This window comes from Mandrillus leucophaeus, unplaced genomic scaffold (genome assembly GCF_000951045.1).
Source record: "Mandrillus leucophaeus isolate KB7577 unplaced genomic scaffold, Mleu.le_1.0 Scaffold43, whole genome shotgun sequence".
NCBI classification, from domain to species: domain Eukaryota; kingdom Metazoa; phylum Chordata; class Mammalia; order Primates; family Cercopithecidae; genus Mandrillus; species Mandrillus leucophaeus.
This window is the reverse complement of record NW_012104587.1, coordinates 1,926,114-1,936,695: the sequence shown is the minus strand read 5'-3', so window position 1 is coordinate 1,936,695 and position 10,582 is coordinate 1,926,114. Positions and strand designations below refer to the sequence as shown.

At 52.7% G+C, this 10,582-nt stretch overlaps 1 protein-coding gene across 2 annotated transcripts in view; it reads left to right on the top strand.

The window, feature by feature from the left end:
• The window catches only part of CHRM1 (cholinergic receptor, muscarinic 1), a 13,321-nt gene extending 8,344 nt beyond the window's left edge, over nucleotides 1–4,977 (top strand). For both annotated transcript variants that reach the window (XM_011993414.1, XM_011993416.1), the window contains exon 2: nucleotides 2,455–4,977. In XM_011993414.1, the coding sequence (XP_011848804.1) occupies nucleotides 2,533–3,915 (1,383 nt within the window). In that variant the 5' untranslated portion in view covers nucleotides 2,455–2,532 and the 3' untranslated portion in view covers nucleotides 3,916–4,977. The remainder of the gene's footprint in view (nucleotides 1–2,454) is intronic.
• Nucleotides 4,978–10,582: the final 5,605 nt, after the last annotated feature.

Below are 10,582 nucleotides of genomic sequence, written 5' to 3'. Positions count from 1 at the left end.
GCACAATCTTGGCTCACCGCAACCTCCGCGTCCTAGGTTCAAGCGATTCTCCTGCCTGAGTTTCCAGAGTAGCTGGGATTACAGCCATGTACCACCACGCCTGGCTAATTTTGTATTTTTAGTAGGGACAGAGTTTCACTATGTTGGCCAGGCTGGTATCGAACTCCCGACCTCAGGTGATCCACCCGCCTCAGCCTCCCAAAGTGCCGGGATTACAGGCATGAGCCACCATGCCCGGTCAAGAAGTAGATCTTTCTAGGCAGCCTAGCACCCTCATCACTACATATCCTGAGAATTAAAGGAGACCTACTGTGTGCCATGTGCCAGGGCCATTCTAAGCACTTTACATGCATTGATTCATTTAATCCTTATCACCTGAAAAGAGGCAATGGTCTTGCTAATGGGTATTAATCCCATTTTTCAACTGAGGAAACCTAGGCATATGGAAGTTATATCACTAGCAATAATCACACATCCAGTGAACAAGATAGACTGGATTCAAATCCAGACAGTCTGGCTCCGGAGTCCAGGTTGCACATGCCCCCTCATGTGCAAACTGTCCCAGACACACAAGCACACACTGCCAGCCACAGTCCTTGCTCATTCTGTCCCCCACTGAACTCGCCACGCTGAAAGTGACTTGCGCACACTGAGGGTTCACGGCAAGCCATGGAGATGGCCTCAGCCACAAACCACCCAGGTCACCTATCACAGCAGCCTGTCACAAGCCAGGTGCCCAAGGAACACTGAGGCTCAGTGGACCCTTGCCCAACATCTCTCCCTTGGAATTTTCCCAACAGTATAGCCCCTGAAAGTCACAGCTGAGGGTCAGGGGACCATCAATCTCTTCAATGGACAGATGGACACCTGAGGCAGAACAGGAAGGGACCCACCAAATCACACGGCCGCAAAGCCCCTGGCTGAGCTGCCTGGACCCTCACCCTTCCATCTGGCTTCACTGTGGCTGTGGGGGCCTCCTGCCCAGCCAGCAGGTTGTTAAGGGCCGTGGCCTTTCTCTTTACCCAGCCTTAGTACCTGGACCAGATTCCAGATCCAAGAAAAGTCTGGGGGATCTTCCCATTCCCCTTGCTTCCCCCCACTTAGCTGGGGCCCAGGAACAGAGCCAGGAGAGGGAGGGAAGCCTCCCACACCCCATATGGGACCAGACCCCCCTGAGCTAGGAGCTGAGGCCCTCATTCCTGCTTCCTGCTTCTGCCCCAGACCTTCTTTTATTGTTGTTGGTGGTGGTTTTTTTTTTTTTTTTTTTTTTTTCTGAGACGGAGTCTCGTTCTGTTGCCCAGGCTGGAGTGCAATGGCGCGATCTCGACTCACTGCAACCTCCGCCTCCTGGGTTCAAGCGATTCTCCTGCCTCAGCCTCCCGAGTAACTGGGACTACAGACACCCGCCACCGTGCCCAGCTAATTTTTTGCATTTTTAGTAGAGATGGGGTTTCACCATGTGAGCCAGGATGGTCTCGATCTCCTGACCTCATGATCTGGCTGCCTTGGCCTCCCAAAGTGCTGGGATTACAGGCGTGAGCCACCATGCCGGCCTGCCCCAGACCTTCTTACTGCCAAGTGAGTGTCTGAGTCCAGCACAATTTTCCCTGCTGCCCTCATAGAGAATTCAATTCAGCCCCCAAAACCACCCACTACATACATATGTAAACCCACATGCACAGAAAAACGTGCAGAAAAAAATATACACACGCACACACCCCTAAGGCCCCTCTGTTCCCATCTCTGTTTATCTTCTCAGGAGCTCCCTTTTCTTCCCATCTCTCCTTATTAGTAGAAGAATCCCACTAGAGCACCACATACCCAGGGAGGGTGAGAATGGGTTCTTTTCTTTTTTTCCTCTTTTAGGACACATTTCTGTTCTTGTGGGTTCTGTCATACTATCTCTGTCACCACGGCCAAGCCTTGCAGCTGCTCAGAGCCACAGTTGCCTCACAGCGAGATGGGCGTAATAAGAGCCCTTTCTCCTAGAGATGTACAATAGTTAAATTAGATAATTCGTTTAGGTGGCTAGCACTGTGTCTGGCATGCAGTGACTACTCAGTAAGTGAGGGCTTTAATAAAGTTGAGTGAAATGCTTTGAGAATTTGGCAGAACTGTCCACAAAGTGAGTTTCCCAACTCCTGCCACCCGAGTTATGTAAGACAGGAATTTGCGGTAATTTCCCAGTGAGAAAATTGAGGCCCAGAGTCTGAATGGTAAAAGTGGAATGAAGATTCAAATCCCTGGATCCCAAAGCCACTCCACGCTGCTGGCAAATCCACTTATGGCTGGGAAAGTGCATGATAAATGACCATGAGTGGGCATCAGTAAGGGAGGGCGATGCTATCTGCTCTGAAGCTCTGCAAGGGCAGGAATTACATCCCCAGCATCTTCCAATAAGGGCTATCAGAAATGTCCAGTGGCCCAACCAAAGCCCACGTCCTCTCTTTTCAGGTGATGACTTTCCTCTGAGGAAGCCCTGTAGCGTGCCCAGAAGAAGGGGCTCTCCGACCCCAGCCCCGCCTAGCCACCATGAACACCTCAGCCCCACCTGCTGTCAGCCCCAACATCACCGTCCTGGCACCAGGAAAGGGTCCCTGGCAAGTGGCCTTCATTGGGATCACCACGGGCCTCCTGTCGCTAGCCACAGTGACAGGCAACCTGCTGGTACTCATCTCCTTCAAGGTCAACACGGAGCTCAAGACAGTCAATAACTACTTCCTGCTGAGCCTGGCCTGTGCTGACCTCATCATCGGTACCTTCTCCATGAACCTCTATACCACGTACCTGCTCATGGGCCACTGGGCTCTGGGCACACTGGCTTGCGACCTCTGGCTGGCCCTGGACTATGTGGCCAGCAATGCTTCCGTCATGAATCTGCTGCTCATCAGTTTTGACCGCTACTTCTCCGTGACTCGGCCCCTGAGCTACCGCGCCAAGCGCACACCCCGCCGGGCAGCCCTGATGATCGGCCTGGCCTGGCTGGTTTCCTTTGTCCTCTGGGCCCCAGCCATCCTCTTCTGGCAGTACCTGGTAGGGGAGCGGACAGTGCTGGCTGGGCAGTGCTACATCCAGTTCCTCTCCCAGCCCATCATCACCTTTGGCACAGCCATGGCTGCCTTCTACCTCCCTGTCACAGTCATGTGCACGCTCTACTGGCGCATCTACCGGGAGACAGAGAACCGAGCACGGGAGCTGGCAGCCCTTCAGGGCTCCGAGACGCCAGGCAAAGGGGGTGGCAGCAGCAGCAGCTCAGAGAGGTCTCAGCCAGGGGCTGAGGGTTCACCAGAGACTCCTCCAGGCCGTTGCTGTCGCTGCTGCCGGGCCCCCAGGCTGCTGCAGGCCTACAGCTGGAAGGAAGACGAGGAAGAGGATGAAGGCTCCATGGAGTCCCTCACATCCTCTGAGGGAGAGGAGCCTGGCTCCGAAGTGGTGATCAAGATGCCAATGGTGGACCCCGAGGCACAGGCTCCCACCAAGCAGCCCCCCCGGAGCTCCCCAAATACAGTGAAGAGGCCGACTAAGAAAGGGCGTGATCGAGCTGGCAAGGGCCAGAAGCCCCGTGGGAAGGAGCAGCTGGCCAAGCGGAAGACCTTCTCACTGGTCAAGGAGAAGAAGGCGGCTCGGACCCTGAGTGCCATCCTCCTGGCCTTCATCCTCACCTGGACACCGTACAACATCATGGTGCTGGTGTCCACCTTCTGCAAGGACTGTGTTCCCGAGACCCTGTGGGAGCTGGGCTACTGGCTGTGCTACGTCAACAGCACCATCAACCCCATGTGCTATGCGCTCTGCAACAAAGCCTTCCGGGACACCTTTCGCCTGCTGCTGCTTTGCCGCTGGGACAAGAGACGCTGGCGCAAGATCCCCAAGCGCCCTGGCTCCGTGCACCGCACCCCGTCCCGCCAATGCTGATGGTCCCCTCTCCTGCATCCCTCTACCCCAGTCCCCAGGAGAGGCCAGTGGGAAGTGGGCAGGGGCTGCATCCTCAGCCCCAGGGCCCTGCTCAGGCCTCACCTGGCTTCCCAGGCCCCTGGGTCACCTTCCTGGGCAGCCCAGAGAGACCCTGCCAACTTTCCAGACTTCGCTATTCCCAGGCAGGGAGGGAAACCTGGGGAACTGGTTTTTCTGTTCCCTGCTGAGTGAGAATGGGCTCTTCACCAGGAAGAAGGCCCGGGAGGAGGATCCGGGCTTTGGACTCCTTGTTTGCCTTTAGGCAGGAAGTCAGGAGCCAGCAGGGCGGGCCAGGAGAAAGAAGGCTTAACATTAAGTATTCCTTGGCCCAGCGGCCGCCCGGATTGTGGTGTGAGATGGTGCGCCGTGGGGGGCACAGTCAGGAACTGAACCGGCCACTGGGAGAAAAGCCTGACTACAGGGAGCTGGGGAACCCGACCTGGGGATCCCCTCACTTCATAGGCAGAGCCCGGCCACCTGGGCCCTAGGCATACTCTCCAGGATTGTCCAGACCCCCGACATATGTCCCCAGAGGGTCCCTAGGTGGGTCAACTCCAGGGCAAATGTCCAAACATCAAGAAGATAATGACACTGGAGGGGTCCGGCTTGGCTAGTCACACATCAAGTCCCAAGGCAGCAACAGGGCCGGGAGCCAGGTGTGCCGACTGTCCTACAGTATCATTTTCCTGGGAGTGGGAGTCAAGTGTGTCTGCTCTCCAGCCCCACATCCATACCCCTGCCCCAGAGAAGCCTCAGTCCCTCCCTCCTGGCTCACAGCCACCACCTGGAGGATCTGCTCCATGCAGATGTAGCCAGGCCTCCCGCATGCTGCCTGCCTCCGGCCCTGCCCCACACAGGCCTGGCCCAGCCAGCAGGTTCTCTCCTGTGAGCTCCCCAATCCAACCCGTGCATGGCCTCCCAGCCACCCGGATCTCCAGGCCCAGCCTGGCCCCAAATGTTCTTTCCTTCATCCTCAGCAAGTGCTGAGTCTGTGAATAAAGCCACATAACCAGCGGGCACTAAGGTGCCTTCCTCCCTGTGTTGGCTCAAGGCCTTGGTCTCAGGCCAGGGCTGGATGGGGCAGGGAGGGCCCAAGTACTTTGGAATGTGGGCCGTGGCCCTGAAAGTGGTTCTAGGAGGGACAGCACTGCATGGTTGGATCTACTAAAGCCTGGGGCACCCCGGCACCACGGAGTCCCTGGCTCAGGTGAGTGGGGCTATAAAAGGCAGACTTGACCTCTGAAAGTGAGGCAGCTAGGTGAAATAAACCACCCCGGCCCACATCCCTGCATATTCTCTATTGGCTCTGCCATACCCAGGGAGAACAGAACTCTTCCAAACCCCCACTTACACATGAGGAGATAAGGCCCAGAGATCCAGGAGGATTGTTCAGGGTTACCCCACAAAGCAACACCCAGACTTCCAGGCAATTCACAGCCTCCTGACCTCTGGACTCTTCCGTGAGTAGATGAGAGGCCTAAAGTATTTGGGCCAAAACACTCCATGAGGATGACCCTCAGGTCAGGTTATAAGGCACTTCTTTGGTGAAGGGTCCCCAAAGCCCAACGCAAAGGAATTCTAGAGAGGTTAATCCTGTAGTCTGGAGTAGTGGTTTCCAAGACCGTCACTGGGTTCAGTGATTTGCTAGAACAATGCATAGAACTCAGCAAAGCTATTATCCTCACAGTTTATTACAGTGAAAGAACACAGAGCATAAAACAGCAACAGCAAAAGGTGCACAGAGCAGAGACGAGGAGAGACCAGATACAAACTTCCAGCTGTCCTCTCCCAGTGGAGTCGTGCAGACTGTGCCCAGTCTTCCAAGCAATGATGTATGACAACAAAATGAAGTACTGCCAACCAAGAAAGCTCAGCAGAGCTTTGGTGTCCAGTGTTCTTACTGGAGGCTGGTCATGTAAGCATGGTTGACCACCCACATGGCTGACCTTACTTAGTCTCCAGCCCTTCCAGAAGTTAAACTGATACCATGTGGCCCAAGGAGCAAAGGTAAGCAAAAACACTTACCAGGCAGGATATTCCAAGGGTTTAATGTTATCTTCCAGGAGCCAGGCAAGGCCAAACCTTTCTTTGAAATGTACAAATGTGCAGGGTTCGGATCATCCAGACCTGCTGAGTCAATCTTTCATTTCACAGTGGTTCTGATCAGTAGCCTCAGTATCACCTGGGAACTTGTTAGCTATGAGAATTCTCAGGGTCCCCCTAGATTCACTAAATCAGAAACTCTGTGGAACCCACCACCTGTTTTTAACAAGCCCTCTAGGTGTTGTGATGCAGGCTAAAGTTTGAGAATCGTTGGCCTAGAGGGATGAGGCCTAGGTGGAGCTAAGCCCTTGCAGAGGGAGGAGTGGGGATTCAGCCCGCTTGTAGCTGTTGGGACTCCCAGGAGCCTTTGGAAGAAAGCTTCCAACACGATGGGAAATGGTATCCAGTGAAGATCTAAACAGGATAGGCTAGCCAAGAACTACAGCACTGTGAGAATGACCCTAGGATCCAAACCCCATATCCCCTTCCCACTAGCACAGCTTACTGGGTTGTGAGTTCAAGATCATAAGAGGGCCCCTCCCTTACCACTGCTCCCTCACAGCCCTAAGGCCCCTTTAAGGCTGAATGTCCTGCCCTGTGTTAAAGGTGTTGAAACTGAGGTCCTGGGAGGCAGAAGGACTGAGCAAGCTGAGCAGTGCTGGGAGAACAGGAACTTTGGGGTCAGATTAACCTGGTCTCTACTGAAGACCGGAAGAGGAGGGGGTCAAATCTGGTATTCACATCAGGAATGGGGCTAGCAGTTCACACTTGTCCCTTGTCCCAGATGCAGGTCTGACCTGCCATGTCCCTCACTGAACAACCTTAGAGAGGCCTCTTCTCAATGTCTTCATCTCTGAAATGGAAACATGCCCTTTGCAGAAGAGTTCGGAGGATGAGAAAGACTGGAGGGAAATGCCCTCAATGGCTCTATGATCAGTGTTACCACGGGACAGGGCTGCTAGCCGGTAAATGCCAGAAACCAGGACTAGTTTCAGACCCAGCTCTGACCCTACACCTCCAGCCTGAGCTTTGAAAAGCCCATGCCCCCAGTCCAAGGAGAAGAAACTTAAGCCCCGTCATGGCTTTGTTAAAGGAGTTTGGGGGAACAAGTTTCAGCGGGAGAGGGTGTGTGCATTCCAGGAAGGCTTCCCGGAGGAGATGGGGTCTGTGCCCTCAGTCCTCTGAAGCAAGATTCCCGCAGGCCCAGCTGCCAGAGAATTGGGGAAACGGGATAAGCCCAAAGAGAGGGTGGCTGGACATGGCAACAGTCCACCCCAAACACTCCACCACTACCCCGTTCTGAGAGTCCTTCTTGGCCCCAGAAACAAGGGCGACTACGCACCTAAGCTGGAAATAGGGAAAGAATGAAGCGGTTTTGTGAATGCTGTCTTCCCCCCACTGCTACCGACCCCTTCTCCAGCCCTGAGAAGTTAGGATCCTCTCTCCTTCTGCGCCACCTTCCTTCCACTCCGACCGTATTGCTTTAGCGCCATCTGCTGGCAATCACAGGAATAGCTCTGCCAAAACACGGCTCTTGGAACCCGCCTGGGCCTGCTCCTCAGATAACAAGACCACAGGACAAGATGGAGTAGGTGGTTTTGGCCACCCCAGTCCCTGCCCCCAAGTCTCAGCAGGTACATCAGACCCCAGAAGAATCAGCTTCCTTGGATACCACTATAAACTTGCAGAGACAGGCCCTACCTCTCTGGCCAGTATACCAAATTCACCAACAAGGAGATAGAAGGTAGGGGGCTTGGCGTCTAGGAACAGCTCCATCTTCTCCTAATCCCCCATGGCCCCAGGCCTCTGGAATCCTTGGTTTTATTCTTAGGACACTGGCTGGGATTTCACAGGACTCATGCTGACCCAACTGGAAATTTAGACAAGTACCCGCTCACCTTTAGAGCACAGAAGTCTTCTGAATGCCCAGGTGCCCTACACCAGCCTCACGCTCTAACGGGCTTGAGGGGGCTTGAGGTTATTGCTTCTGACATCGTTGTTGTTAGCATCTTTGGTAACACACACAAACTGGATAACCCCACAAATCAGACTGTCACACAAAATGGGCCTGAAAACGGTTCTCCCTCTTCACTGTGAGCCCCTGTCCTTCCCCTGCCCTTGAGTTTCACTTTCTCTCTTGATATTCTTGGCCTGGCTAGCACCACCATTCACACAGTTGCTCAAACCGGAAAGCTGGGAGTCATCCCAGACTCCTCTCTTTTACTCCCTGTGCTCAGCCTATCTCCTGAATAGTTCCCAAATTCATCCAATTTTCTGCATCCCGACTGCCTCTAAACTAGTCCAGGCTTCTTGCCTGAAGTGCCAAAACAATCCCTTAATTCAGGGATTAGCAAATTTTTTCTGTAAAGGGCCAGATAGCAAATATTTTAGTTTTAGACTCTGCAGACCAAGAGACAGAATCAAGAATATTATGTAGGTACTCCAATATTACACAGTCTCTGTCACCACTATTCCACTCTGCTGATGCAGTCAAAAGCAGCCATAGACAATACATACTTAAATGAGCATGGCTGTGTTCCAAAAATATTTTCTTTGAATATCACTGAGATTTGAATTTCATATAATTTTTCTTGTGTCACAAATACTATTTTTGTTTACTTTTCAGCCTTTTAAAAATGCAAAATTCAGGCCAGGCGTGGTGGCTCACGCCTATAATCCCAGCACTTTGGGAGGCCAAGGTGGGCAAATTGCCTAAGGTGAGGAGTTCGAAACCAGTCTGGCCAACATGGTAAAACCCAATCTCTACTCAAAATAAAAATTAAAAAATTCACCAGGTGTGGTGGTGTGCACCTGTAATCCCAGCTATTTGGGAGGCTGAGGCAGGGGAATTGCTTGAACCAGGGAGGTGGAGGTGGCAGTGAGCCGAAATCACGCCACTGCACTCCACCCCGGGCAACAGAGGGAAACTCCGTTTTAAAAAAAAAGCAAAATCCATTCTTAGCTAATGACTGGTACAAAAACAGGCCTCCCAGACATAGTCGGCCAACCCTGCCTTAATTGGTCCCACTCCCATCCATTCTCCATGCTCTAGCCAAAGTGATTTTGCCAAAACACAGATCTGATGCTTTCAACTCCTTGCTTCCAGCTAGCCAATCGCTTAAAATAAAAATGCAAGCTCCTTAGCCTTCAAAAGCCTTCCCATTCAGCCCTACTTAATTCTTCAGCCTCTTCCATGACGCCTCCCCCCACAGACCTTAGTCCCAGCCTCTGGAATTCTCCTGGTCCTCACACAGGTCCTCAGCTTTCTTCTTCATGGTTTTATTCCTTTCCATTCCTTTGCTTGGAATAGTCTTTTCCTACTTCACCTGGGAAATTTATATACTTTCTTCAAGAGCCAGAGAGAAAAAAACAGCCCCCACCTGAGGGGGTTGCAGGGTGTCCTCCCGGGGACGGCGGGTTTCAGGTGAAGCCAGACGGTGGAGGGGATGGTCAGAGAAGAGGCTCAGATGCAGAGGCACTGGCAGACCACTGAACAGAGAGGGCACAGCAGAGAGGGCTGGGAGGAAGGGCCCAGGCAGTAGAGGGAGGGGCTGTGTGGGACACATGGGGAAGGGTAGGGAAATGGCAGTTAAAGCAGAGACAGGCCGGGCGCAGTGGCTCGCACCTGTAATCCCAGCTCTTTGGGAGGCCGAGATGGGCGGATCACCTGAGGTCAGGAGTTTGAGACCAGCCTGACTAACATGGAGGAACCCCATCTCTACTAAAAATACAAAATTAGCTGGGCATGGTGGTGCATGCCTGTAATCTCAGCTACTCGGGAGGCTGAGGCAGGAGAATTGCTTGAACCTGGGAGGTAGAGGCTGCGGTGAGCCGAGATTGCGCCATTGCACTCCAGCTGGGGCTACAAGAGCGAAACAACGTCTCAAAAAAAAAAAAAAGAAAAAAGCAGAGACAGACCCACATGAACCCACTCCTCCTTCAGCAGTCCTCCCCGAAGACCCATCCTGCATCCTGGAGGACTTTTTGTGCACTGGGCCAGCTCCAAGATCCTGGAGAGTACAGATAGTGTCTCGTTTTGTGGCAATCTCTGCCATCGCCTCACTCGCAGTGCTATTCCAGGACACCTACTGTGGTCCTCTAAGTAGGTGTAGGTCCACCACACCTACTGTGGTTATCTGCAGAAACACCTCTGCTGAGGCAATGCTTAGAAAGGGATCATTCTGTGAGCAGTGGAGGTGCTTACTTAGAACCACTTTGGTAATGGCAGGACCAGGACAACCAGGGCTGTCCAAATCCAGAGCTAAACCAAGGTGTTATCTCGACACGAACTCCTCTGCTCACAAGCTGGATGACTTTTGGCAACTTTATTAACCTCTATGAACTTTCATTTCCTTACTGGGAAAATACAGCTGCTATATTTTCCTGATGGGAAGTTCAGTTCAGATAAATATTTGCCAGGTCCCCACTCTGTTTCAGAGACTGTAGGAGCAGGGAACAGAGAAGTAAATAGAACATAGTCTCTGCCCTAGAGAAGCTCACATTCTAAGAGCTTTTAAAATGTGGGTTGTGACCCCATTAGTGAGTCATGAAATCAGAGTCATGATCAGCTTTTTTTTTTTTTTTT